The 27,967-nt window shown below is 57.9% G+C and overlaps 4 protein-coding genes and 1 long non-coding RNA gene across 8 annotated transcripts in view; 2 read left to right on the top strand and 3 right to left on the bottom strand.

The window, feature by feature from the left end:
- The window catches only part of MAST3 (microtubule associated serine/threonine kinase 3), a 40,341-nt gene extending 36,627 nt beyond the window's left edge, over positions 1–3,714 (bottom strand). Inside the window, exon 1 of the mRNA XM_076359355.1 lies at positions 3,622–3,714. Within this exon, the coding sequence (XP_076215470.1) occupies positions 3,622–3,654 (33 nt within the window). The 5' untranslated portion in view covers positions 3,655–3,714. The remainder of the gene's footprint in view (positions 1–3,621) is intronic.
- Positions 242–2,855, top strand: LOC143170761 (uncharacterized). Its single transcript, XR_012997093.1, has 2 exons — positions 242–502; positions 2,725–2,855. It is a non-coding gene; the product is annotated as an uncharacterized LOC143170761 (long non-coding RNA).
- A 4,937-nt stretch (positions 3,715–8,651) lies between the features above and the next one.
- Positions 8,652–18,678, bottom strand: ARRDC2 (arrestin domain containing 2). Of its 2 annotated transcripts, none has more exons than XM_076359110.1 (8): positions 18,195–18,678; positions 12,396–12,462; positions 12,102–12,249; positions 11,667–11,769; positions 11,113–11,369; positions 10,613–10,772; positions 10,178–10,329; positions 8,652–10,087 (listed from the first exon to the last, which is right to left on the bottom strand). In XM_076359110.1, exons 1-8 carry the CDS (start codon positions 18,457–18,459, stop codon positions 10,034–10,036), a joined length of 1,206 nt encoding a protein of 401 aa, XP_076215225.1. In that variant the 5' UTR covers positions 18,460–18,678; the 3' UTR covers positions 8,652–10,033. The 2 variants fall into 2 exon arrangements, with proteins under 2 accessions (XP_076215225.1, XP_076215224.1); XM_076359109.1 differs by lacking the exon at positions 18,195–18,678 and adding an exon at positions 13,421–13,740.
- Positions 18,679–19,385: 707 nt separating this feature from the next.
- On the bottom strand, positions 19,386–24,475 carry SAXO5 (stabilizer of axonemal microtubules 5). Its single transcript, XM_076359546.1, has 8 exons — positions 23,941–24,475; positions 23,290–23,393; positions 23,010–23,104; positions 22,803–22,918; positions 22,343–22,461; positions 21,942–22,143; positions 20,892–20,977; positions 19,386–20,343 (listed from the first exon to the last, which is right to left on the bottom strand). Exons 1-8 carry the CDS (start codon positions 24,473–24,475, stop codon positions 20,155–20,157), a joined length of 1,446 nt encoding a protein of 481 aa, XP_076215661.1. The 3' UTR covers positions 19,386–20,154.
- A 148-nt stretch (positions 24,476–24,623) lies between these two features.
- Positions 24,624–26,743, top strand: PEX11G (peroxisomal biogenesis factor 11 gamma). Of its 3 annotated transcripts, XM_076359540.1 has the most exons (6): positions 24,624–24,689; positions 24,767–24,955; positions 25,038–25,216; positions 25,420–25,470; positions 25,597–25,743; positions 26,407–26,743. In XM_076359540.1, coding segments are annotated over exons 1-6 (633 nt in total). In that variant the 3' UTR covers positions 26,408–26,743. The 3 variants fall into 3 exon arrangements, with proteins under 3 accessions (XP_076215655.1, XP_076215654.1, XP_076215653.1); XM_076359539.1 differs by having other exon boundaries at positions 25,600–26,743; XM_076359538.1 differs by having other exon boundaries at positions 25,597–26,743.
- The last annotated feature ends 1,224 nt before the right edge of the window (positions 26,744–27,967 follow it).

Below are 27,967 nucleotides of genomic sequence, written 5' to 3'. Positions count from 1 at the left end.
CTCCGGGGACCCATCCCACCCCCGGCACCGCTCACGTCCGTGTGTGTCCCCCCCCCGATGGCTTCAGGGACAGCCCCGTCCCCACCGACGGCCCCACGCATCCTCTCCCCGCACCTGTCCCGAGCCGGCTGGTGCTCTGCCAGGAACGCGGTGCCGCGCAGAGCCCACGGGCAACGTGCCGGGGAAAACTAATTAAGCCAGCCTTGCCAATTAGTGCAAGCGAGCGGCTCAGGACTTTCTAATTAGTTTAAATTTCACAGGACTGTTTTCCAAACCAGTCTCCGGGAGCCACTCTCAGCCAAGCGATCCGAGGACGGCTGCCGGGCCAGCTTTTGCAGCCAGGACGTGACCTTTCCTGCTCCTCTGTCCAGAGCCGGCACCGCGCAGGACCCAGACACGCTGCAGGGCATTGGTTACGCCCGCGAGAGCCGCCGCCACCCGCAGCCTGAGAACGGGCAACTCGTTACACCGAACAGGGAACTCCTCCTAGGACAGCTCCGGGGTAAGCAGCAAAAACCCACCGCAACGGGGAAAATAAAGCTCAGCCCGGTGCGGATGGAATGCGGGAGCGCGGCCGGACCAGAATCGATCCCAAAGGCACCCTGAGCCGTGGGGTCCCGCCGGCTTCGGGGTCTTTCCGGGTGAGCAGAGCGGAGCAGCCCCAGCCATCCACACACACGTACCCCGACACCTTTACAAGCAGCTAATTTAAGACCCGTTGCCTTTTCTTTTTAGAGGAGGACATCTGATTATGTCCTGCAATGCCTTTTCATATTGCCTGATACGCTGACTATTTCTGTACCGCTGTTTACAGCTGCCGGTGCCAGCGCTGCCCCAACGCCGTAGGTGAAGGTGCCGTTCGCTGGGGCGAGCGCTGAGCATCCCTGCCCTAAAAGGGTGTCGTGGTTTAACCCCAGCCGGCAACTAAGCACCGCACAGCCGCTCGCTCGCTCGCTCCCCCCCCGGTGGGATGGGGGAGAGAATCGGAAGGGTAAAACCGAGAAAACTCGTGGGTTGAGATAAAGACAGTTTCATAGGTAGACCAAAAGCCGTGTATGCAAGCAAAGCAAAACAAGGAATTCGTTCACTCCTCCCTGTCGGCAGGCAGGTGTTCAGCCATCCCCAGGAAAGCAGGGCTCCATCACGCCTAACGGTGACTTGGGAAGACAAACGCCATCGCTCCGAACGTCCCCCCCTTCCTTCTTCTTCCCCCAGCTTTATATGCTGAGCACGACGCCATATGGTGTGGGATATCCCTTGGGTCAGTTGGGGTCAGCTGTCCCGGCTGTGTCCCCTCCCAACTTCTTGTGCCCCCCCAGCCTGCTCGCTGGTGGGGTGGGGTGAGAGGCAGAAAAGGCCTTGACCCTGTGTCAGCACTGCTCAGCAGTAACGAAAACATCCCTGTGTTATCAACACTGTTTCCAGCACAAATCCAAAACGCAGCCCCACACTAGCTACTGGGAAGCAAATTAACTCTACCCCAGCCAAAACCAGCACAAGGGGAAACCCCTGCCCCATTCCCTCCCTATTCCCACAGGGTCCCGGCGACGTGTCCCCAAAAGCAAATGGCACCGGGGACACGCACGGGTGGATTTACCCCGCGCTGCCTCCGCTTGCTCTTGCTAAGCGGAAAATTCAGCGCTGCATCCCGACAAAGCACGCGGTGCAGCCAGCTGGAGCTGCGGGAAGACGCTCGGAGCCTGGGGATTTGCTGTGGGCTCCCTGGTTTTGGGGGATGCAAGCTCAGGCCGGCACCGGAGGAAAACCATAAAGCAGCTGGAGGGGTTTGCTACGGCCCCATAAACTTGGGGGGTCTGAGCCCCCGGGGAAGGTGAGGTCCGTCCCTGCAGGTCCGGGCTGGGATTTTGCTCCCAGATCAAGGAGTTTAACCTGTTTCCCAGCCTCGGGAAAACACGGCCCCGCAGGGCAACAGCCCGGTTTTAGCACAGGCAGCGGAGAAGGTTGCAACCCTGCAATCCCTTCCCTCGTCCATCCATCCGTCCGTCCTTCTCCCAGCCCCTTCCCTGCACCCAGCACCCTTTCTCCCTCCCCGCGCCCCAGCCCAGAGAGCAGCCGATGCCAGCGAGGCGTCTGAGCCCAGCCCGACCACGAGCCGTGGCAGGGAGGAAGATTATTTGCCGGGCAAAAAGCCACCGCTGCCACCACCTACACAACGCCACCCGCTCCTGGGCGGATTAGGTGACCATTCAGGAGCTGCTTTGACTTAATCGCTAAGCAAACAAACCGATCCCTAGGATTTTTTTTTTTTTTTTAATTATTTTATTTTATTCTTTAAGCAGAATTCAAGGGCTGCATCTCAGCCAGGGGCAGGCAGCTCAGCGCCCGCCCTGGCATTGCAGATCCCCCCCGTGGCCGGGATGCCCGGCAGATCCTCGGGGTAGAAAAATCTCTCTTGCAGCTGGGGAATTTTTGCTTTTCCTCCCTAAGAAAAGCTTTTGGGGTTCTTCCTTCCCAATCCTTCCCCCCCCTCCCTCCCCCCCCCCAAAGCATCGCTGGCACAGGCGATTGCGCCGTGCCCACGCAGCGGGGAAGGGGCTGCAGGGACCGCAGCTGGACGGACGGCCGCAGCTGGACGGACGGCCGCCCGCCAGCCACAGCTGGGCTCGGCTTGTTTTGAAAGTCACAGGTATTTCAGCGCCGGCGTTTCGCAACCGTACGGGTGTCACAACAACAACAACAACTGCAGTTTTACTTTGCAAACAGGGCCCGCGGCCGCCCAGCACCCCCGGCTCTTTCCTGCTCCCGTCAGGCTAAGCTCACCTGCTGCAACAGCTTCACCCGGGCGAGCGTTATTTCCAAACCCAAGAATGACTTGAAGCAACATCAGAATTGATTATTTAACGTTTTTTTTCCCCACACACACACCGAGAGGGGCTCGGAGCTGCCCCATCCCCTGCGGGGCTGTGCTTGGTGCTCAGACCGCTGCAAAATCCCACCGGGATGCCGCACGCCCCAGCACGCGAGCCGGGAGACGTGGTTAGAAACCATCTCTTTCTGCCACGCGAGAAACACGCCGGCGGTGGCAGGAAATCTTTTCTTTCTGCAACTTTAATGTTTTCGGATGGCTGCTCTCGGGGCCGGCAGCCCCGGGGGCAGCTCAGCCTCTGGCACAGCCGAAGCTTTCCAGGCTTTGGCAGCAGCCCGGCACGCCACAGCTATTGAATTTCTCCCCCCCCCCCGCCCCCCTTCCCCCCAACCAAAACCTTATGATAATAATAATAAAAGAAACCATAAAACAAGGGCCTTGGGAGCCAGGTGGCCGCCTCCCTGCACTTCCCTGGCCATCGGGTGATCCGAAAGGAAAGGACACGGCGCCCTTATCGGCACACGCTGCCGCTTGGCAGCGGAGCCGTCCAGAGGTTTGCGGCATAAACATATTTTGCTCGAGCAGGCGGCTGGGGGTTGAACTAAGGACAGCTGGCTCGGCAGGAACCAGAGAGCCCCATTTCCCCCAAAAAATCCCATTTTTGCAGCAAACCCCCATCCGTGCATACAGGGAAAGGGCTGATCCCAGAGCAAGCAACCGGCCGAGCTTTGCAGCAATAAATACAGGACCAATAGCGATCCCACCCCACCCCGATCCGCTCTCCCGGTGTTTACCAGCTCTTTGCAAGCAGATTGACTCTCCCTCATTTTTTCCACGCACAAAACCGCTGGGAAAGCGGAGCGAACCGGTTCAGGACCCCCTGGAACCGTACGGTGGAGCCGTGGCCGCGCTGCCCGCCACAGCCACCTCCAACCGGCTGGGACACCCCCCCCCCCCCCCCCCCCCGGGGTTATCACTGCTTCCATCACTGTGCTGGGACTTGGTGGCATTTACACAGCTGCTTAGCAGGAAAATCCCTCTCCCGGCTCCACATAAACCCTTGCATTTAAAAGTAATTGGGTGCAGGCTTGCTAACGAGGTCCGTAAATGGGGAGAGGGTTTAATTGCAAGCTCCTGGTGACATGTGGGCATCCCTGCAAGCTGGCTCAGAGCCTTCCTCTCCTCCAAACTGGGCTTGGCTCAAGGTTTTTTTCTGAAACCAGCTGAAAGTTGCTGCTTCTTGCAGGGGTGGGGGGAAAAGGGGAAGAAAAAAAGGAGCACAACCCAGTTCCTGGAGACTTTGAGACTGGGGAACAGATGGGGGGATTGGAGCTGTGGGGTTTGCCAGGGTCGCCCCATCGCAGGAGCTGCCCTGGGAGCGGGGCAGAGATGGCGAGGGATGGGGAGCAGCAGGGGTGATGGCCCCCCGCTCCTCACCTCTCAGCTGGGGATGGCTGCGTCCCCACCGGCACCCGGAGCAGCCCACCGGCAAGGGCGGCGGTGCCGCTGCTGCTCGCATCCTCCCTGGTGCCAAACGCCCCGCGCGAGCAAGGTTTTAGCTGCGGGGAGATGGGGTGGTCAGGGCATGGGATGCCACCGCGCCACGTCCCCCGAGACGTGGCAGGGGACGGGCACCCCACGCCGGACGGGGGTTTCCGCATGACTTGCGGGGGCAGCGCCCGGGAGTGATGGCAAACACAGCCGGGGTGGGGAGCGGTGCTGGGAGCAAAGTCTCATCGTGCCTCGTCCCTGGCACAGGGCACGGCCGTGTCACCCGCAGATCCCAGCCCGTCCCCGCGTGCCGGCGTGGGAGCCGTGCCACGTCCCTGGCCAGGCCAGCGCCATCCCCACGCGCCCTGTTTGTGTGCCAACACATCACGCGCTGCCGTCGGATGACTCGGGAGGGGGGGGATTTTTTTTTTTTAGTGTTGTTGTTTTTTTGAACAAAGCCAAAATATTTGCGTCCCCGCGGGGCCGGCTCTGGGTCGCCGAGCCGGGGACACTGCGCCTGGGTCCCAGCGGGAGAGGGGACACCCAGCTCGGTGGGGAGGGTTCCCGCTGCCACCCGGCACCGGTGGCTCCAGCCCCCTGCACGGTCCCCGCTGTTTATACATAGACATGTTTGTGCGCGGCGCCTGGCCCCTTCCTCGCTCCCAAACAACTGGATAAAAGTCAAAGAGTCATAAAAATTTTCCATTGCCCGAGGGAGGGAGCAGTGACCGCGCGAGGGGCCAGGCAGCCCCACAGTGAGGGACCTCAAACAGGGGGGGGTCGGCCCCAGAAAAAACAAGGGGTTGGGTTTGATGTAGTGAATAAAGGTGGCGATTTGCTCCCGGCAGCCCACGGCATCAGCCGGCCCTGCGGTAAATGCTGCACCGGCACCAGTAGCGCTCGCCGCCATCAGGGCTTGTGGGGGGTGTCTCAGTGAGCACCGTGATGCCCGCTCGCACTGGCACGATGCACCCAGGGCCCAGGACACACGGCACATGCAACACATCCATCCAGCTGCTCCAGACCCTGTTTTTCGGCATAAATCAGCCCCGGTTTCTCCGCAGTTTTCCCCTGCGCCCAGAAGCTCTCGCTGCCCTCGCTGGCTCGGCCACCGCTCCGGGAAAAAGCTGCGATTCCTGTTGAGCTGGCAGGGAAAGCCCTGGCGCAGGGATGCAGGGACTTTGCCTGCGGTTTCCGTGGGCGGGAGCGGCTCCGGCAAACAGGCGGCTGAGTCAGCGGGTGGAGGACGGCCGCGATGCCGCCCCGGCATGTCAGGGTGCACGGCTGCTTCCCGGCGCCCTGGCAGAGCTCTGCCGCTGCCATGCAAAGGGTGACCCCAGAGATGCTGCCGGGGCCAAGCTGTGCTGTTTGCAGCACCAGAGGTTGGAGCAAAACCAAAGCAAGGCCCAGTGCTGCCGGGGACCGTGCGCGTGTCCCCGAGGTGCTCCAGGACCTGCTGGCACAGCACGGGTCCCGTAACCCGGGGATGAGCAGATCCCCATGCTCCTGAGCACCCATCAGCCCCGACTTGCTGCTCCCCAGGGTGCGAGCGGTGCGAGCCCAGTGTCCCACCGGCTGCAAAGATGCTGAATTTGGGCAGCGCATCGACTCCATCCCAAGTGCGGGGACAGAGCAGGGCATCCCCATTTGGGCAAAATCCAGAGGTATCATCACCGACCGCCTTCACCCCCCCCCCCCCCCCCCCCCCCCCGCAAACAGACCAGCTCCTGGTGCCCCCATGGTGGGTGTTTTGGGGTGAGCCGCACCCCACAGGGCTCAGCCCAGCTGGGATGAGGGAAGGCAGCGCTTGTACTGGGAGCTGGACGGGCGCCCAGGCCGGGAGGCAGCAGCCGCGCAGCTAATCCCTGGCCCTTGCAAGGCTGCGCCGGCGCCGGCACATTCTGTCCCTGCCAGTGCCGGGACGGCCGCGAGCTTCGCGTGTCACCCTCCCTGCAGCACGGCTGCGCTGGCCCCCCACTGCTGACCCTCCGCCAGAGGACAACAGCCTCAAGCGAAGACCACGGCCGCTGTGCCGGGACCGAGCGTTCTCCACGGATGGGGAGAGCTGGGGGGGGGGGAAGGAGCAGCCCCCCGACATGCTGCAGAAAGGGGCTGCAGGGCCATGAGCTGCAAGGGGGGGGGGGGGGTGTCCCAGCACCCTGGTACCTGGGGCAGAGGGGTCCCACACATTTTTGGGACCAAAGGGCAAAAAGGAAAAGAGAGAGGAGCAGAGCGGGGGGCGGGGGCAGCGTTTCCATGCCCCTCGCGAGGAGCAGATTTTGCCGGGTGGTCTGGGAAGCATTTTCCAACACGCGGGGCCAAGAGCTATAAATACTCCCAGCACTGTAATTGCGTAACGCTCCTGCTGCCCGGCATCGGGTCTCCGTGCCGCGGCCGGCACCGCCGCACATGACACGGGGCCGTCCTGCCTCAGCAGACCCCCAGGGAGCCCCTGCGTGCCCCAAACCCACCCCCCACCCACCCCCATGCCAATAAACAGGAGAGCAGCCGGTGCTGTTCAACAAGGACTTTGGAGCTGGGGAAGGTAAACAGCAAAAGGTTGCAGGGCGCACCGGCGGCTCAGCCGGCGGTTGTGAAAGTGCTGCCGGGGGGGGGGGTCCGCGCCACGCCCCAGCTCCGGGGCAGCTCCGAATATCCAGACGGGGTATTTTTAGCCCCTCCAGGATTCGGGAGCCCAGCCCTTTGCTCGCGAGAGACCCAGACGGGCTGTGCCCCACCTCCCTTGCTGCGCTACTGTCCGGCTTTACGAGAAAAACCTGGAGGCATTCGCAAGAATTCCTGCTGGAAAGATCCCTCCCACGTGGGGACCGAGAGCTGTGCCCGCCGGCGTTGGGTTCCCTGGCCTGTCCCTGTGGCTGTCACTGTCACGGCGTGGCGTGCTTTCCCAGAAAGGCGCAGCGGGACGGACGGGGTGCTCGGCAGCTCTCCTCCCCCTCTGGCCCTGGGAATAAGCATCCCCTTGTGTGGCTGGGGCAGATGATCGGGGTCTGACCGGCAGCCCCCGGCCATCTCTGCCGCTCGGCATTTGCCGGCATAGAATGGCTCCCTTGTGCCGTGCCGCGGCGTGGCGGAGATTGGCTGCACGCCGGCCCCGGGGGGGGGCTGATCACGGGGTTTCCTTCAGAGGCATCTTTAACCAGGGGGGTTGCAGTGCGGCGGTTTGTGCCGTTTGATGTCGCCAAAATGCCCCAGCACAGCTGAGCCATGAGGCCACGCAGCACCGGCCACCGCTACTGTGAGCGGCAGGTCTGGGCCCTCATCTCCCCAAAGGAGGATGCAAACAAATTCACTGCGAGGCTGGTTAATCCTCTTCCGAGGAAGATTACTTGGTGCGGCCGGGGATGCCAAATAAAAACCAGATTCGAATAAAGGTTGCACGAGCGCCAGGCTCTCACAGGCAAACGCGGGGACGAGTTATCTCACTGGGCTGCGGCCGAGCGCCTGGCTCACTGCGGGAGCACGTGCTCCAACGCAGCCACAGCGCTGAGCAGCTCAGCAAACAACAAAAAAAAAAAAAAAAAAAGGGGGGGGGTGTCAGGGGGGAAAAAAATCACATTCCAGTGGCAATATTTTTAAACAGCACGGTCTGCGGAAGACATAACTAAACCCGACTCAAGCCCCGCTTTGCACGCGCCAGGATTTGCTGTGCTCAACAGAGATGGGGAGCACAGAAATGCTGTTAAAAACCAAATCTCAACCCAAGGAAGCACGTAAAGGAGCCCCTCTACTCTTCCTACACAGCAGTAGCCATTCCCAGCCGGCACAGCGTGGGGCTGATCCCAACCTTCCTCGGGAATGGCCGAGCCACCGCAGGAGTGTCCCGGCTCCTCTGTGCCAGTTGGACCTGCCAGGTCCCCGCCGGGCTCTCGGGATGGAGGAGAGCGTGTCTGTCCTCCGGCAGCCCGGACACAAATAGGAAGCGAGCGTGGAAAAATACAACAGGATCGCTCGCAGCCCTGCTAAGCCGGTGACGGGAAAAGGGCCAAACCTGCACGGAGGCACGGCGCGGAGCATCGCTCAGTGCTCGCCGTGGGAGCCCGACATCTGGGCAGGGGGGTTCCGAGCGCGGGGGACCAATCCTGCTGGGGAGCAGTGCTGGCCGAGTGACCCAGTTAATCCCAGTGCAGTGTGGGACCGGGCGCAGGGTGGAGCTGGGTGCCCACAGGGTGATGAAGCGAGGGGAGGGAGCACTCCCGCTCCGACATCCCGACAGCCACGTGAGCTGCGTGGCTCCAGGCAATGGGAAGCATGGGCAGAGCCAGTGAGCAGATCCAGCAGAAAGAGAGCAACAGAAAAATATCCAGGCAACATCTGGGTTTAAAGAATTTATTTCAAACAAGAATTCCCCAACAAAAAGTCGTACAAAAAGAATAATCAGAGACAAGAGTGGTCATTATAAAAGTGTTCACAAATACAAAAATCATCTGAACAATCCTCAGTGAGCAGAGCGCGGCCCCAGCACGGAGGCTAAGGCACGCTTGGCTTTGGTTGTGCGCGGGGAAGCGAGCAGCCCCGCGGGCAGGATTGTCTCAGTGAGGGAATGCAAAGGTCCTCAGCACCCAAACTCTGCCCAGGTCATGCCGGAGCGAGTGGGGTCAGCCCCTGGCACACAGACTCGAGCGGTCCTTGCTACAATACCCAGCTCACCGGTTCCCACACCGGTCAGCACATGTTGCTGCCGTGTTCTCACCATGCCAGGGCCACTGACCACTCTACGGGTGCAGGATCAAGCCCATCCTGAGCAGGGCTCCTGGCCCTGAAGGACTCATTTCAACTCCACATCAGCATTTGTGGCTGCCACCAGCCTCAGACCGGGCTTCCTTCTCTTTTCCTCAGCCACCAGGGAGATGCCAGAGCCGCGGCTCCAACACCCCCGTGGTGGTACCGCAGTCTGGGGGTTGGTTTTCAGCCCCATCACGGGGGAGGCATCATCACATTGCGCAGGTTTGGTGCTGACACACAGGAACCAGCTTTCCTGTTCTTGGTAAACAGCACCAAAACGCTGCCGCAGATCACAAATTCGTCCCCCAAATTCTCTGCCCATGGAGAATAACAGCCCATGGAAGCCTTTACAGTTTCGGTAGACTAGCTCAAACCATTCCCCCTGCAGGCATCACCAGGCTCGTGGCAAAGATTATCAGCAGCAGACAAAGTCTCTGCTTCATCTGGCCAGAAAAAGGCCTGTTACTTTCTTAGGGAACCGCAATCCTGGTGAGCTACTGCAGGAGAAGGGCTGCACCTCCATCACCACGGGACTCAAACCCGAGCAAGATTAAAATATTCTCTAGTAATCCTGAGAAATACCTCCAAGCTCCTGTTTTCCATGACAGGAGTTGCCAGAGCATGGCCACTGCAGGCAAGGGGAGAGCAGATATCCCCCCTTTGAACCCCCAAATCCTGGGGCAGTTATTGACCCTCCGCGTCCTGCCCAACCACACACGGAGCCGCTCCACACCGCGGAGTCTCGCGTGTTCTCCTACCATGCACAAGTCCACAACACCACGCTTGGTGTCGGTCCACAGGACAGTCACGACAAGAGTAGCTGAGGGCAGTGAGCGGAGCCGGGGTCTCGGTGCTGCAGGAGCTCTGGTCTCACGGCCGCCGCGTCCCCATTTCCAGACCGAAGTGCTGTGAGGGTGCAAGCTTTCATCCCAAGGGATCGCCATGCTGTCAACCGCATCCGATGCGCTTCTCTCAACAGGTCATGCAGCGCGGACGGATGTTGTCTGAAGGGGGGTTTGGATCAATCTGCAAAGCCAAGTTTAGAGTCAAAAACCTTGGCAGCGGGCACATCCCAGCCATCTCCACCAGCCCTCCCAGCCCAGGGGGATTCGTTACCTCCGAATACAGCGGAGGTGGTCGGAAGCGAAACTCCTGGATGTAGGCGAAGAAGGGACCTTCCAGGATGCCGCCGAGTTCGCTGCGGCACGGCGGAGCCAGGCTCTGCTCGGCCTCCGGGCCGGACACGACCGCCGAATATTCAGGGGGAGCTGAAAAGAGAAGAGAACCATCAGGGAATAGGAAACACTCTCCATTAACGGGAGACATGCAGGTAAAAGGGCTTCAAATCCACTATTTCCCAAACCCTCCCAGTTTCCTGGGGAAGGAACCCAGGAGATGCAGCACCACAACCAATAAATTAAGTAAAAGCAAAAGCCGGTCCTGGAGGAAAAGACAAGGTTGAGAACTTGCTCCGACCCTCGCTAGCTACAGCAGGTTGACCAGGGGGGTTTGCAGCACCCAGCCAGATCCCGGGGAAAGGGAGACGCTCACCCTCCGGCTGCTCCGGGATGGTGCTCAGCCAGTCCAGGTTGACGCTGTACTGGCTGCTGACGCTGGACGTGCGGCTCCCAAACGGATGCAGTGGGATGGTTCCGATGACAAGCGGCAGTTCAAGGAGCAGCTTGGACGTCCCAGGAATATCCACACAAACCTTCAGAGACAGGAGACAGCAGGGAAGCTGTTGGTGTCTTCCCAGTCTGGAGGGACAGATATCTCCCCAGGGCACCGGCTCAAGCTGGCCAAGAGGGAATTCTTGCAGCGGGATGCAAAGGGAGATGCAAATGCTCCTGCACGAGCCCTCGTGCTGTGCATGAGCGGCAATGGGAGAGCAGCCACAGCTGCACAGGGGGAACCCAAGACCTTATACAAATCACCAGCCCCAACATCTCTGCACCAGCCCAAAGCGGGCACAATGAGCACAGCTCTGGTGAGAAGGGGAACACTCAACACTGAGCTGAGCCGCCTGCAATGCTCCCCGCGAGGTCCCTCACCTTCAGGGAGTATTCCACCTGGATGATGCGGCACTGGAGGATGGACGGACCCACCGGTGGGATCTTCAGCGCCCGCCCGTGCCACACTTCCCGCTTCCCCGCTGCAATGGAGTCACCGACGATGCTGGTCACCACCGACTTCTTTTGCTTCTTGGTGCCCCGAGCGATGAAGGTCTGAGTCTGGATGATGGCCGCCTTGGGCACCACCGCTCGGCTTGTGCAGTTGTCGATCTCAGCAAAGATAGGAATGACCTCACCTACCAAAACAAGACGCACGTGTTGGAGGAAGGGAGACGGAGCCCGGTCCTGCCTCAAGGAATTCCTGCATAGGATCACCAAGGGTTGGTTATGCTATCCGGCACTGCAGGCACAAGGTTTAATCTAGCAGGAGCCTGTCCCGAGGTGGCTGCCCACATCAGGCGCACACACTCAAGCTCTCAGACTGATTTCGTGCCAGAAGTCAAGAGCCCAGCTCACAGTGACCCCAAATCCCCTCCCACGGGGGTCTACCCCAGGGCGCGCAGAGGTTGAAGGGCACCAGCACGTCATCTAACCTGGGGTGTAGCCTTTTCGGTCAATCTTGGCAGTGACAGAAACCTGGCCACGATTGCAGTACCAGGCACGAGCAAGTTTCTCCTTAGCACCTGCCTGGGGAGCCTGGAGAAAGGGAAATATTTAAGCTATTTAGTAAGAAAGGATGAAACTCAAAGCAAGCACCTCCCTGGCACTGAGAACCTGCCAGGGAGCATCAGCAACTTCTTAGGTATCTGATGCAAGATGCTGTCGTAATGCATTAAAGTTTCCAAAAACTAAGAGACACAGATGACCTCTGCCCAGTCCAGGTAATGCTGGAGGGCACAAGTTACAGGGGAACAAATATTCCCTCTGGAAATCATTGTAATGCCAGAGGGGAGGTAGACACCTTCCCCCTGGGCTTCCCAGGGAAGTTTTGGATGCCGCTGCCCCGAGGCGGAGCAGGGAGAGCTCACCAGCAGCGCAGGCGTATTGATGTCGATGGGTTCAATCACAGTGAACTCCTTCTTCACCTTCTTCACTGTCGACCAGGGTCTGTGCAGTTTGGCTTTCACCCAGTAGCGCACGCTGCCGTGCTTTCCCTCGAAGGAGGTAGCCAGGGTCCTGTGTATAAGCAATGAGCGATTTAGAAGGGCTTTGCTGAAAGAATCTCATTTTCGAGGTGCCCTGTGCCCTCCCAGGACCTGTGTCACAGACCAAGCGGCTCCTCTACCCGTTTGCATTGAAGCAGCAAAAAAATGTCAACTTACTCGGGGAGCTGGAAGGTGAAGGGGAACTCGTGCCTTCCTGCCTGTAGGACGGTGACTTCACCATTGTCTGTGGGCAAAACAGATTTAAGACAATTACCTCCCTCCTGCAGAACTTCCTCCCTGGGCAAATCAGTGGCAGAGATGTACACAGAAAAAGAGCAGCACGATGGCACAGGAATATTTCTGCCAGGGTTAAACTGCAGCAGCAGTGACACAGCTGCGACACGAGAGCTGGGCACGTCCCGCGGGTGCCGGGCACTGTCTGCTTTCCACGTGTCTCCAGGCACGCACGACCCAGGGGCACCTCCTTGGAGAGCCAGGCAGCTTCCCCGGGTGGGCTCTGCTTCACCCTGCAGCCACCCTGCACTGCAGCTCAGGAGCGAGAGCCCAGAGATGCCCTCTGGGAGGGTGGCCAGCCCATTCCCGGGGGCAGCCAAGCCCCCCATGCCCCCCAGGGTTTGCACCCCCATCCTGCCTGCATTGCACAGGGCGGCTGGCGTCGGAAGGGACCTCTGGGGATCATCTAGTCCAACCCCCCGGCTCAAAGCAAGCTCCTGAACCTCTGCAGGAGTTTTCCAACGCTGCTTGCCTGCCAGGGAGCACCCACAGCAAAGGGGGAGTCTTGTGTGGGGCCAGTCCCTAACTGGGGTGTCCTGCACAGCAGCAGGGTCCAGCTGCGCACCCCAGTGCCCTGGGGTGCACCCAGCATTTGAGGTGTCTGCGGGGGACCTATGCACCCAGTCCCCAGGGTGCCCAGACCCTAAGGCACCCCATGCACCCAGATTTCAGTTGGCTGGGGTGTCGTGCACCCAGCAGCCGAGGCACCCCAGATTTCAGCTGGTTGGGGTGTCCGGCGCACCTAGCAGCTGGGGTGTCCCGTACACCCGGTATTTCAGCCCCTGGGGTCTCCGGCGCACCCACGCCCCCGCTCTCGGAGCCGACCGTCGCACCGGAGCACCCCGGGGGTGCCGCCCCCGTGAACGCCGCCCCGGGGCGCGGGGGGGGGGGGACGGGACACACCGTACCTGGGGGTGCCAGCAGCGTGTCGCGGTGGCTGAGAAACTCCACCTGGTCGCTGTAGCTCTGCGTGTAGGCGGTGCTGGAGCCGGCGCTGCGGGACTCGGTCCAGTGAACGCGGGCAGCGCCCATCGCCCGCAGCCTCAGGGCTCCGAGCCGCGCCGCCGCCGCCAGCTCCAGCACCACGCGGCCCGACACCGCCTGCCCGGGGCTGAAGGCGACCGGGCCGTCCCGCTCCGCACCCTCCAGCACGATCAAGAAGCGTTTGAGGCGATCGAAGATCATGGCGAGAGCCCGGTCCCCGGCGCAGCCCGGCCCCCGCCGCCGCCCGTCGCGCTTTAAGTGCCCGGCGCGCCCGGGGGCGGCCCCGGCGGGGCGGGACGGGACGGGACGGGGCGGCCCCGCCGGGCCCTGCAAAACAAGGCAGCGAGCATGTGCGGGCCGCCCCCCCCCCCCCCCCCCCCCCCCCCGTCTTCCCGGCTCCGTGGGCCTCCCGTGGGGGGCGTGGGAGGGGAGAGTGTTGGCCCGTGGGGGTGCGTGTCCCATCCCAGAGCGGCTCCCCAGCTCCTCCGGCTGCCTCCACGACCCCGATGCCACACCGAGACATCCCGACGGGTGTCTGGACCGTGGCAGCTCACGGGAACGTGTCCGGGAGCGGGACGGTTCACGGGGTTGAGCACTGCCAGCCCTGCCGTGGATAACGCCCTGCCTGCTGCGGTGTTGCTCAGTGCCCCCCAAAACCGCCCCTCCAGCTCCCATCCTGTGGTCCCGTCCCCTCTACGTCCTTGACTCGGCACCGGCCAGAATCCATGTTTCCAGGGTCACAGCCGGCGGCTGTGCCGGGAGGATTTCTCGCTCGGAGCAGCAGCCCCTTCGTTCCAGTTCCCGCAGGCGAGAGCCAAGGGCCGTGCCGCACACGGATCCACGTCCTTCCTTTCCCAAGAGCCGTTCCCAGGGGTTGGAACAGGCTGCAACTGGATCTGGGCTCCTCGCGCGGTGTGGCCAGGCCAGCTGGCGACGAAGGGAAAACTGGCCTGGGACATCGCTTCACTTATTTCTAAGAAATCAAGAACTGGCTCCCGTTCAGCTTGTGCAATTACAGAGTGAGCAATACATCTTCCCTGCGCTCTTTAACCAGGTGAGCGCTGGTTTTCTACCAGCTCCTACTGGAGTTTGTGTGGTGCCGCTCCAAAACCCAGCGACAAATTACACCTGCGTGGGCAGGCACGGCGTGGGGACTCGCTCTGTCGGCAGCATCTGCTGCTGCCGGTGCTCAGCCAGGGTAAAAGCATGAAAACTGGTGATTCTCAGTGCGGACATCACCATCAGCAGCACCCCGAGGCGTTGTAAAAGGGAGGAGAAAGGGGTCTATTAACCCCAAAGGGTTAATGCAGCTTTAGAAACTTCCACTTTAATCATGATTGTCACATCTGCAGAGCACCAGAGCTCTCCACCCCAGGCACGGGCTGGGGATGAAACAAAACAGGCATTAAAAATGTTATTCAGCATTTGGCCGCCAAAGTTTTGAGGATTTTTGAGTTGCTCCCAGCCATGCTGGGCAGGACCTGCTGTGCTGAATTGGGTTGATCTCAGCCACCGAAAATGAGCTGGGCTGAAGCCTTGTAAAGCTTTAGCTGTCTCCAAAGGCTAACTGGAATTGTCTGTCTCCCTCCCCAAGGGAAGGGGACTGTGTTTTATGTGCATGACCATTTGCTGCCACAAGCAAACATGAATCATAGCAAACACTGTAAAAGGAGCCCGACAGCAACAGGAAGGGGAAAGAAGGAAGGAAGGCATGTCACAGCATGAGTTAACGGGTGATGCCAGCTCTGGGAAGGCGCCTGGTGTCCCTGCTGCGATGCACGGTGACATTAGAGGTGGTGGGGCTCTCGAGAGGGGCTGGAGCCTCGGCGGGGCCGAAGCAGCTCCATCCTGCGCTTGGCATCTTCCTCCTCCCGCCTGTCGGCACACATCCCTCAGCCCGTGACTCAGCCTTCGCCCACGGGATGAGAATCTCTGCAAAGCTCCCTCCTACGTCAGCTGCACGAGATGTCCACAGCTACCTCTCGTTGCCTCCATGTGGGGTGGGAAGCCTCTCTCTGACCTCTTTGGGACCCGAGCGCCGGGAGAGGGTCTCTCCTCTCTCCCGGGATCTCCAGGTGCAGGGGCTGTGGGACCACGGCCGAGGGCTTTCCATTCAAGAACGCTCCTAGGTGCCCAAACCCAACTAAAACCCAGGCCAGGGTCGGTGCAGGAAAGATCTCCAACTCTTCAGCCCCACCTAGAGTCTGGCCAGGCTTAAGCCGGTCCCAACAGGAGCTGACACCCAGCCCAGCTCAGAAGGTGCTTCTCCTTCTCTGACCCACTGCTGGGACCTGGTGGCTTCTCCCCACTGACCCTGGAGCCCCACAAGGGTCCCTGGAAAGCCAGATGCAGCACGTAAAAAGGCGAGTCAGTAGCTCTACCCTGACCCAATATGGGGACAAGACGGGGCAATGCGGAGCCTTGCACAAGCGCAAGCTCCCGGCTTGAGGAATAAGCTCCGTCCCTGCCAGATTTGTGAGTGTTGCGTATGTACGAGGATTAAGGTGCTGACCGAGGGCCACCCCACAACGGAACAGGAGCCCTGACGTGCTCTTAGCCCATGTGCCATAACTCTCCTGGATGTCTCCATGAAAATAAAATGGCTTCTAGATGTTTGCCTCTCACCGGGACAGGACCTACACCCCTGGGAAGTCATGCGGGATCCTCGGACAGAAAAGATCACTGCACAAAAAGCATTTATGTTTCCCAGGGCTCTCTCACATCACCTCACGCAGAAGAGTCCAGGGCCTTCCTTGCCTTGCCTTTGCCCATTAAACCCCTATTTTTTCCTCTCTTCCTGCTCCCTATCTCAGATGATTACACAATGTAAATTTAATGGCCCTGAACATCCTTCTTTCACCCTTTTTCTCGTCTCACAGCGCAGCACCCCGGTACCAGCACTCGCCACCCTGCCAGGAAACTGCAGATAAACTCACAGCTCAGGGGAGAGCAGAAGGGAGGGCTCTTATCTCTGCCTAGCCTCCCTCCTCTGCACTGCCTTGTTACCATGACAAAACCTGCATTTTTTAAACACCACGCAGACACAGTTGATCTCATCAAGAAGCAACAAGAAGGGAGCAGTCACAGGGACCTTTGGATGATGGCACGTTTTCAGCAGCCTCTTGCTAGCTGACATCAGGAAGGTCCTCACGCTGCCGTTGGGGACAGCGGGACAGAGCAGGACCCAGCGGGATCCAAAGGAAATGATTTTGGCTGCACAACAGCACTTCCCTGCAGCCCACAGCCTTCGCTCCCTTAAAACACTCCTGTGATCACACCCCGCGTTCCTCTCACAAAGCAGAAAAGGAATCCGTGTATGGACAGAGACAATAAAATCCCAGCCCACAAGTTCTGGCGGGGCTCTCTGCTCCCCAAGGAGCCCAGTTCAACTCTCCCTGTGCGGTAGGCGAGGGCCAGAAACCATCAGCTCCAGGCTACAGGAGTGCAGGGTGCTGGCGAGGCCGAGCAGCTCATGCAATCCCTCCAGCCCCTGGCCGAGCGCCCTTCTCCGGATAGCTCCAGGGGCTCCTATCGTACACAGTCCCAACAGCAAAATCCAAACATGCTCGCAGCAGCTTGTGGCTTCCCTACATTCACTGCAGGGATAATGGGGAATAAAACCCTGTAACCTTACAGCTAACTCGGCCACCGTCGAAACACTGCAGTGACCAAGTGCTCAGGACCTTCTCTGCTGGAGCTCAGGGCAAGGGCTTCTCCCATGTCCTTAATTGTAATCGGGACACTTAGCGCAGCTGCAGCTGCAAAGGGGCCATCCATAGGCACAGCACGGAAGAGCCACTGCCAAAAGACAGAAACTCCAGAGTAATGCAGGTGTTTGGAGCAGATGGCAAGGTACAATCATCCAGAAATAGAGAGAATGACCCTCCAGTGCCGTCCAGGGACAAGAACACCTTCAGGAAGACAGCTCACGTCCTCATTCCATCACTCCAGTTTCCTCCTGCAACCTCTACATTTGCCAGCCAGGGCTGGCACGACTTTCGGGGTTGCACTTGGCCACTGACACAATTAAACGCCCTCGGCATGAGTGAAGTCCTACAGCCATCGCCAGGGCTGGGCGGCACATAGCACTGTGTCACAGTCAAGAACAAGGCCATCAGAAGCAGGGAAAGGGGGAGAAAAAGCCACAGAGCCATGACTGTAACACTATCGTTGGGGGGAAGGATAAAAGCCATGCACTTTCCTAAGAAAAGACAGAGTTAATGAGTGGATGGACAGCTGAGATGTCCCATATCCCCCAGCTCTGGATCATTTCATCCCAACCACACAAAGAATTCAAGTGGCTTGTCCTCATGCAGCAAGATCTAAGCAACGTGCCAGCTGGGCATGCAGTCCCAGCATCAGGAAACTGAAAACAAATATTTATGGAACTACTAAGTGCTCTTTCCACGCTTGCGAACAGACACTTCTATTTGCACTTCCCTGTGCAAACAGAACAAAAGCCACAACCCTTTCGTGCTCACCGGCCCTGAGTTTGCAGGCAGACTCCTAGAAACCGGCAGCAGAGAAACCCTCGGCAAAGGTGAGAAGAAGGTGTCCAAGAGGGACACCTTACCAACCCTCCTTGGGTTGGTAAGCACCCACCAGGGCAGAGGTCCTCCCGGAGGAGATCCCTGCAGCCCAAGGGGGTCCCAGCCCAACGCCCTGGAGCAGAGAACCACCCCCATGCCCCAGCCTTACCGGGAATGAGCTGGCAGCGGCGGTACAGGAAGGTCTGGTTGGCTGTGTAGTCACAGTAGACGGTGTTGAGCCCCACGCTGCGGCTCTCCAGCCAGTGCACAGTGGCGTGCCCGCAAGCGTACACCTCCAGCGCCCGTAGCCGCAGCGCGCCGCGTAGCTCCAGCTGCACCCGGCCGTGCAGCAGCTCCCCGCTGCCGTAGGCGCCCCACGCTCGCCCGCCCTCCAGCTCCACCGCCAAGCTCTGCACACACCCCAGGGGCTGCATCGCTGCTGGCCCTGCTTATTCTGCAGCTGCAGGAGGCTGGTCCCCGCCTGGGCTGAGGCGAGCGGCACAGGCAGCTGTGCAGCCAGGGAAGGGAGGAAGGAGCAAAGGCTACACCGGGATCCCCCAATTTATCCCTGCCCCTAACTGGCCCAACCCTGCAGGCCTAATTTTCCTCAGGGTTGGACTGAGACCCTGTTTTGCAGTGATGTTTTAGCTTTGGCCTCATGTGCGTGAGGCTGATGCTGTGCCAAGGACGGGGCCGTGGAGACGAGTGACGTGTTTTTAAACCGATCGAGAAATAACGTGACTTCATCTTATCTCTGAGTCACAGACACTGTCGACGTGCAACTGGTACGTGCTGGTGGCTCTGTCGGCAGGGAGGGGTGTCACACACCACCAACCGTGGCGGCAGATTTCATGTAGCTGGGGGAATCAAAGAAAGGCTGTTCAGCCTTCCTGCTTCAGGCACTCCTGGGGCATTGCTGGAAGGGGTAGGAGAGGAGTTTAGAAAGCAGTTTTACTTTCTGTTTGTGAAGTTGCATCAAAATCCACATGAAAAAGAAAGTGAATAACCACAGGGTCTTCCCAGCAACAGCTCCCCATCCAGCTGGTTCCACCAAAAGGGTGATGTTCACCCCAGTGAACCGTGGCCGTTTCTGCGGTAGCACAGGCAATGTCACCTCAGGGTCACATAAAAGTAATGGGGCAGACTGGTAGCAGATGCACATCCCCGTTACTACACCAAATGATGCAATCTAGGTGTTTGAATCGAGGTGTTTGCAACGTACCGGCGTAAGATACTGATGTGAGGTGCCTGTGTGCATTTGCAAGTCTTGACTATGCGGCTTCTTTGAAGTACCTGTGGAGCAAAGACTGTCCCTTTCCCGAGGGATGTAGAGTCAAATCCCAAGAGGAAAGCACAGGGGGATCGTGGGCCCAGCCACCGCTCACACACGAACTGCAGCAGTTGGAAATGGTTTAGTAACCCGTGCTCAAATGCTTTGGTGCTGGCTCACAGCACATGTGAATCAAGCCCATCTGCATCAGAAGGCTGAGAAGAGCTTGTGAAGTGGCAGCTGTGACAAGGCAGAAGCCGACCCTGCTCACTCGGCCTCCCAAGGGAGGGGGCTGCCCTGCCCACACCGATCCCTCTTTAAAATACCCAAACAGAGTTAGTGCAAGCTCAGCATTCAGGCAACCCACGTGAGTTATCAACACAACAAAAATACACAGCTCACCTCTAGGAAAACAGCCCACTCATCATAAGCTGGGGAGGACTACCTCTCTGCCCTACTGTTCACCGACCTTTGGTTTCAGGCCTTGACACCAAAATCCAAACACAAAATAAGGGAATATTCCAGCCCACACACAGTCCTGACAGTGCCTCTCACTTTGCTTCTGATCTCTTGCCCTTCCTCTGAGCTTCCCCCTACCTCACCTGCTTCCCCCTGGCCCAGCTCCTGCCTAGAGGCACTCAGTGGGTCTCGCAATCCAGAGAGATGTGTCACCCACATCTTTGGGCTAATCTCCCAGTGTTTATTCTTGCTGTCACAACACCTTCTTGTGTCCTCATTCAATCTGAGAAATAAATGTTCCAGGCCAAGAGCAGGGCACCAGGATGGCTAACAGGGAACATGACTTGTATGCAGTCCACAGTGCAGCAAGTTCTGGGCGGTTGCTGAAGAAGGGAGAACATCACGGTGCGAAGAGGACCTTCCTCTGGGGACAGTATCCTTTCAGGGTCCCCAGGGGGACGCAGCTCACTTGGGAGTTTGCCTTTTGGATTTCTGCTGGGCCTCTGGACTTGGGCGTGAACTCATCTTTCTGCTCAGTCCTGAAGAGGTCCTGTGCTCTCCAGGGTAGCCCCAGGTGTGAGCATTTGATCTGAGGAGAGAAAATAGCTTTCAGCACATGGGGATGGGGATGGGGAAGAGGCAGGTGGCAACATGGCACCTGGCAGCCCCTACATCTGAGCCCTGTGTTGCTACCTGAAGGGTGACCCCCCTGGGCAGCTGCGGTCTGTGCTTGCCTGCATCCTCTCTCTCTGGAAGACGCACAGCCTTCTCTGCTGGTGGTGCAAAGAGACATTTACCTTGGCTGGACACCTCCAGCCATGCCAATTTTCCTCCTCTGATCCTCTGTGGGGGACCAGAATCACCTTCCCCCTCCCTCCAACGTTCCTTGGCTTGGGGACTTGGCTGCCTATCCTTCCCCTCCCTTCAAAGATTTTTCTCAGCTACGACTCTGCTCCCCACAGAGCATTTACTTGAGACTGAAGGCAGACAGGATTTGCTGCATGGCTGTCCCATCTCAAGTGGCTCAAGAGCACACACCAAATCTGATGATGTTAATGGGGAGGCTACAGCTTTGCTTGGTATAATCCCGCTTCCCCAAGCCGCTCCGTGGTAAATCCAAGCCTATTAAGGCTGTACCTGCTGTAGCATGTCTTTGGAGAGTCGTTGTTTCTGCTGTCTGTGTGGGACCAGCATGGCCTGCATGGTTGTGACAGAACTTTCATCTGCTGACAGATGGAATTGAAATAAAAGGTAAATTCAAGCCAGTAAATTAGGAGGCAATATCAGAAAAGCTTTGCAGTTTGACTTGCAGTCACAGGTCTGTGTGCATTTCCATTAACGAGAGGAAAAGACAGGCTTTGCCGTCAGCACTTTGCTGAAAACCTTTGCCCGAACAGAAAACAGTTCTCAGGGTGAGGAGGTAAATGAAGAAATTCACATGGAAGTTACAGGAATATCACTCCATATGCTAGTTATGGAGCTGCTCCAGAAGTTTGGGGCCAAGGAAAAGATCAATTCAACTGTGATCTGTTCCACATTTAGGAAAACAAATGGCTTAAAAACAGATACATGGCATGAAGGAACCTCTCTCTTAGCTGCTGAGTACTGGCCATCAGAAACAGGAGGCGACGTCAGAGGAGGATTTTGTTAATGCCTTCCATGACCAGCTCTAACCACATCCCTTCCTGAGGGGATCAAAGCACGGCTTTTGATTGAAATCCTCTCCATCCTCCCAAACACAAATGCAAAGCAACTTCTAAAAACAAATGTAGCAAGGGAGAAAGATCAAGCCACTGGTTCATGTCCCAGAAATCATTTATGTCACCTGAATATGCTAAACATTGCTGTACGATGGCAGTGAATGCCTATGGCTGGCACAGGCATCAAGGTGGCCGATAAGTGAGATGTCATTTGGGGAGGTGAAAGTGCCTGAGATTAGCAGTCGCTGTGAGAACCAGCAGCAGCAGGCATGGGGCTGAGCACAGCTGTCCTGCCTGGTTTTGGGGTAACAGTCTCATTTTACTAAAGACGTGATGCTGCACCAGTGCCTTCCTGCCATCTCCAACCCACGATGTCTGGGCTGCCTCCTTTCCCAGAGCACCTGGCATCGCTGTCCCTGGCACAGAGCTAGGAGAACCTCAGCAGGCTTCATCTGGCACCACGACAGCCTGAGCAACGTGGCCTTACTGTGGTAGTTGAAGGGGATGTGGCTTTCACGGTGGCTCTTGCTGTCTGCTGTCACCCTCTGGCTCTGGCGGGGTGGCTGATAGTCTGCCTGCTGCGTAGTGCTGAAGAAATGGGAGCCTGAACGCTCATCTCCCAAGCAGACGTTGCTTCGATGCTTCTGCAGTAGCAAGCCAGGCTTCGGTGCGAGGTTCCACCTGTCAGTCTGGAGAACACAAGAGCAGCTTTAACAGAAACAGGCTGTAGCTGGGAAAGGCGCCCCGTCGCACGTTGCACCCTGCACAGCCCAGAGTGGGGAGGGGAGAAGGGACAACAGCATCGGCTGTAGGTGCCAGAGTAGTGTACATAAAAAAAGAGAGGGTCTCCACCAGAGAAACACCCGCACAGCAAAGCTGGGAACAGACCTCTGGGTAGAAGAGCTGTGTAGTAGTAGTTCTTGCCAATGCTTGATTTCTCTCAGGGTCTTCGTCGCCTCTGGGGATGGATGAGGCGTATTTGTTTGGACGGGCAGTAGTTACAGGCTCTGGCAAAAGCAAGAGTGAAGGATGTCGGAGCACTCCAGTCTCTGAACAATTTATAGCTACAGTAGCTTCTCCTCATGCAATAAAGCACAGGAATGAATAGAGCTATTTAACCTGCCAGGGAAGTGAGTGAGGATGAAACTGAGCCTCACAGTGACGACACTGATGCTGAGTACATGAAAACTATAAAAAATTAAAAATATAAAATGATATACATATGAATGCATTAAATCTTTATCTATAATTATACCATTAAACCCAAGTGATAAAACCTACCGTTCAGCTTGTTATAAACCCCAGTAGTGGTCTGTACACGTTGCCCCTCGTCACAGATTTACCCTACCTAGACTGTGTACTGGGAAGAGCTCTGACGTCGAGGTGGAGAACCTGGTGCAACCATCCCCCAGCTGCAGGTTGGTGCGGTGGATCTGGGAGGCAGCACGTTCCTTGTCATAGACTCTGCACGATAGCAGATATGAGCTGCTTAACTAGCAATGTTCATCGGAACGAGCAGTTCCTGGGGATGCCCATCAGGTTCTCCTGCTGATACCTGTGTGTCCTCTTGTCTGGGGCACTGTAGGCATGTTTCTTCTCGCTCACAGATCCACTGCTTCTGGGATCCCCAAATTTAATAGGAGACACGTGCTGAAGGGAAGCCAAGAGAGCTACAGAACAGCCACGTAAAGCACAGTCCCTTTGTTTCCCCTCTCTGTCCTTCCATCCATCTGGTTTTCACTTGCACAGGTCCCACCCCTTTCAGGACAGAACTCAACATGGGAACGTGCTGCCCTTTAACTGTATCTCGGTCCTCCCCAAAAGCCTGCTGTTACCTTTTCACTTGGCTTTGCAGGTGGACTCCATTCACCCTTAAACTGTGCTTGATAAGAAGTGTTGTAATAGGACTGTCCATCCCCTTTAATAGTGGGAACGTATCCTGCCAAACAGCCAGAGGGGGAAATGAATGGTGTTATTTCTAAAAATGCTCTGTTTACCCTTGTAAGGCAATATTAATGATATTGAAGCTGCAATCTCGAGGCAGCTGCTCTTTTAGCATTTTAGTACTACCGAATCTATTTCGTATAATGAAACGGCAAAGCAACTGACACCAGATTGCAGTAAGGGCAGCCGCAGCACTGCAGAACATGGATGCGGTGCATCAGAAGCGATGCAGCTCTGGTGTGAAAACTGCGGCACCTGGGGATGCAGCAAGCGTAGAAGACAGCTGGAAAGGCTGCGCAGCAAAAGCTTGGCTGGCGAGTGGCTCTGGTTAGTGCTCTGAACCTGGTTTATGAGCATCAGATTGATTTACTCCGCTATAAAAAGGGAAAGCAAAACATCCAAATAGTTCTAACAGCTATGGTTGCTCGCAGCATGACTCCGAGCCAAGCCACCGAACCCCCCCGGCGCCCAGGAAGCCTGCGCAGCACCGGGGACTGCGGGGAAGGTCTGTTGGGGACAGAGGGGTCTGTAAAACAGCTCACCCCTGTGCGAGTGCCATGGCCTGGCAGTGGGCTGGATCTCACGTGCTGGGTACGAGAAGCTGTAGACGGAGGGAGGGAGCCTTATTTTCTCTCTGTCTCCGCAAGGAATATTATCCTTCCATTTCTCGGCTGCGGGCAGGGGGGGTCTCTGAAGGGGGGTGCGGGGACAGGGGAAGCTATCCCTCGTCGCTGAGGCGAGGACGCGGATGCGGGGATCTGCGTGCATGCGGATGCGCGACTCCGGTGCAACAACCGGGGCCACCGGCTGCAGGGGCCTCTCTGGAAACGCCAGGCGAGTTTCCGAGCAGGTTTCCCCGCCGTCAGCCCCAGCCGGGCTCAGCACCCGCCCGCTGCGGGGCGGCGGGGCCGGCGCCGGCCTGCAAACCCCCCAGAAAGGGGGGAACTGGCTGTGAGAAAATGGCCGACGGGCGCTTCCCGGCGCCCAGCGCTCAGCCCCCAGCCGGACGTGGGACGCCTTCAGGAAGGGAATGCCCGTGAGGGGGGCTGGGATCGCCGGCACCGCGCTGGCCGCCATCGCCGAGGAGGCCGCGGCCGGGCTTCGGCAGCCACCGGGCCGCGTCGCCACGGCGACGGCTCCGCCGCCTTCCCGGCGAGCCCCGCGCCAAGCTCCAGGCGGGCCGCGGGGGCCCCGCCCCGTGACGTCACATCCCGGAAGCGTTGCCATGGCGGCGGGCGCGCTCAGCGGCCTGGTCGCCGTGCTGGAAACCTACCGAGGCCGCGACCGGGTGGTGAGTGGCGGGAGCGGCGCGGCGGGGCCCCGTCCCGCCGGTACGGCCGGGCCCCTCACCGGGCTGTGCCTCCGCAGGTCCGTGCGCTCTGCTATGGCTGTCAGCTGGCGGGCGGGGCGCTGGCCGGGCCGCAGGTTCCGCCATCCGGGCTGCCCGGGAGCCTCCTGGCCGTGTCGGCCCAGCTGAGCGCCTGCCGCACGGCCCTGCGCCTCTTCGACGACTTCGCCATGCTCGGCTACAGCTGCGGCTACGGGCTGGGCCCCAAGGTGAGCGCGGGGCACGGGGCGCACCGGCAGCCTCCCCGGCCACGCCGCAGGTGTCAAGGCGTGTCCCCCCTGCTCCCCGCAGGACGAGGACGTCCTGGTGCGGGGGCTGTCGGTGCTCTGCAACCTGGCCAACCAGCTCTACTACCCCTGCGAGCACGTCGCGTGGGCGGCTGACGCCGGCATCGTCCGCGTCGGCTCTCAGAAGTGGTGGACTCTGAGCACGGCGCTCTGGGCCTCCTCCCTGCTCCTGGGCATCCTGCGGTAAGGCTGGCTGGGCTGCCGCAGTCTGCGGTGGGAAGGAGACGGACAGGGAATGAACCGTGTTCCCCGTAATCGGGCTAAAACGAAGGACCCTCTCGGCTGCAGAAGGGTGCTCTTCCTTCTCGCCGTTAACGCTAGAGGAAGAAAAAGCAACCCTCCCCTTTGATGCTGTAGGAGAAATGACTCTGTTGTCTTGTTTTCAGATCCCTGAGAATCTTGTTCCAGTTAAGAAGAAAGCTGAGGCAGCACAAGTGGTATGATTTCCCTCCCTGGCTATACAGCTAATTTAACCCAAATACATCTGTTCTCATTTGTGAGCTATCGCTGATTATTATTACATTACGTAATGTCGCTATCGCGAATGTTACTTTTGCTTCCAGCAGTACATCTCCGCCTCCGAGTCGAAGGGAAGTGAAAGCCCGAGTGAAGGCTGAAGTTTTGAGCATCCTCGCAGACCTGGCAGATCTCTCCAATGCAATCCACTGGCTGCCTCCGGGGTTCCTTTGGGCTGGACGCTTTCCTCTGTGGTTAGTAGGTCTCCTGGGGACCGTATCTTCCCTGATTGGTATCTACCAAGCATCTAGAGGAGGAAATTCTGAAGCTGTATAAACCACAATTAAGCTTCAGGGGCCCAATTTTTACATGGTAAAAATGCCTTTAGTGAGGCAGGGTGTATTTTAACTTTCCTGGGTGTCGATGATTGTAATTCCACGCATCCTGTAATTGGGACTGTAGTCAAGATGTCTATTACAGAGAGGATTGTTTGCGGTTAACAGTTTTTATCGCTCTTCATCAGAGAAATCTTTCAGGCGAATCCTCTGAAAATCAAGAAATCTCCTGGGATTGGTAAAATAGAGGGGAAAAAACGTCACTTCCATCCTTCCTTCCCATGTCCCAAAAGACAACTGCAACCCTCCAGTCTTCGCTGTCACTTAAAAAGTCAGCGTTAGGCGGAGAAATGGCCACGGTTCTGTCACGCAAAACTTCTAAGGGACGCATCCTGCGAGTTCGAGCTCCAGGCTCAGCGCTTGGTGCCTCGTCTGAACCAGGGAGGTGACGGGTAGCGTGGAAGTTTCTCCGTCAGATGTTCTGGTGTTTGAGCCCGGGGCAGATGCCGCAAGCGCAAAGAGGAGCAAGGGGCTGAGGGAGGTTGTCGGGTTATTTTGTTTGTGACGGATGTGTTTCTTTAGAAGGAAATAGCAACTGTAAGCGGTGCCTGGCCGAGCTTTCTTCTGGTCTGTATTGCGCATTTAAGGAGAAATATGGGAAATGGGAGACTTCCCGGTTAAACCAGAAGCAAGCGCTGAGCCTCCAGCTGTGCCTTTGCGAAGTGCCGCCGGGTGGAGCTCTTCCACCAGGCTCTGGCAGCAGCCAACGGACTTTTTTTTTCTTTTTTAAAAAAAAAAAAAAAGGCAGCGGATTTGTTACTCGCCTTTCAAAGGAGCAATCAAAGCAATGCCAAGATGAGTTTTAGAGTTATATTTCTGGGCGGTGCCACTAATAAACGAGACAAATGCTTCAAAGGTGGCCTTGAGCGATGATTCCTTCTGATAACTGGGCAAATGGTCTTTATCTGGTTCTAGAAAGCTCCAAACAGTGCCTAGGCGACAGAAAACGTTTGCGCTGCGTCGGCTGCGGCAGCCCGTCTGTTACCAGCCTTCCTTCTCCCGAAATAATTCAGAGCACCTGACTAACCGTCATCGAGACGCAGCGCTTGTAGACAGTTCTGCTTAGCCTGCGTGGCGCTTGTGCTCTCTGCAAGGCGGTACGGCACCGACCGCCTTTCCAGGAGGTTTGACCTCTGTTGTTGTTGTTGTTTTTGGCACGGACGTGGGGACCTACCTCCTGCCTGCGTTCAAAGAGCAGAGCGAGGCCTTGATGCTCTGTATCCCTTCGCCCCGTCCTTGCTGTTTATCCGGACCTTCACCCCGCGAAGGGCCGGGTCTGTCACAGAGGGCGCCTTCCTGCCTGCGCTCGGGACTTGGTGTCGGATTTACAGGTTTCGGCACAATTCGGAATGCGGGCAAGCGTCATCTGGAAGAGACTCTTGGTTTTTTTTCTCTAGTCGCGCTGCTGGTTTTGTGCCCGAACAGGCGGAGCAGCCGGGTCCTGCTGCTTAGGGACAGCTGTAGAATCATAGAATCATTGAGGTTGGAAAAGACCTCTAAGATCATCGAGTCCAACCGTCGACCCACCACCACCACCCACTAAACCATGTCCCTAAGTGCTTCATCTACACGTCTTTTAAATACCTCCAGGGATGGGGACTCAACCACTGCCCTGGGCAGCCTGTTCCAATGCCCGACAACCCTTTTGGTGAAGAAACTTTTCCTAATATCCAGTCTAAACCTCCCCTGGCACAACTTGAGGCCATTTCCTCTCGTCCTATCGCTTGTTCCTTGGGAGAAGAGACCGACACCCCCCTCGCTACAACCTCCTTTCAGGTGGTTGTAGAGAGCGATGAGGTCTCCCCTCAGCCTCCTTTTCTCCAGGCTGAACAACCCCAGTTCCCTCAGCCGCTCCTCATCAGACTTGTAGCTACCACCCAGTCCTGTCACCAGCTGCGGTGGCTCCTGCTGCGGTTCGGTGTTTTTTAATAAGAAATCAGATTCTGCCTCTTCGTATTCTTAACCTCGTTAAACCCTTCCTTCAGCACGCGCTCTCCTGCTTAGCGTGGGACAAGGTGTAGCTATAGCGATTGAAAAAAAAAAACCCAACCCCAAATACACACCCCTCTGATGCCAAATCAGT

This window comes from Aptenodytes patagonicus, chromosome 25 (assembly GCF_965638725.1).
Source record: "Aptenodytes patagonicus chromosome 25, bAptPat1.pri.cur, whole genome shotgun sequence".
Classification (NCBI taxonomy): domain Eukaryota; kingdom Metazoa; phylum Chordata; class Aves; order Sphenisciformes; family Spheniscidae; genus Aptenodytes; species Aptenodytes patagonicus.
Note: the sequence above shows the minus strand (reverse complement) of the source record. Positions and strands in the feature narration are given on the sequence as shown.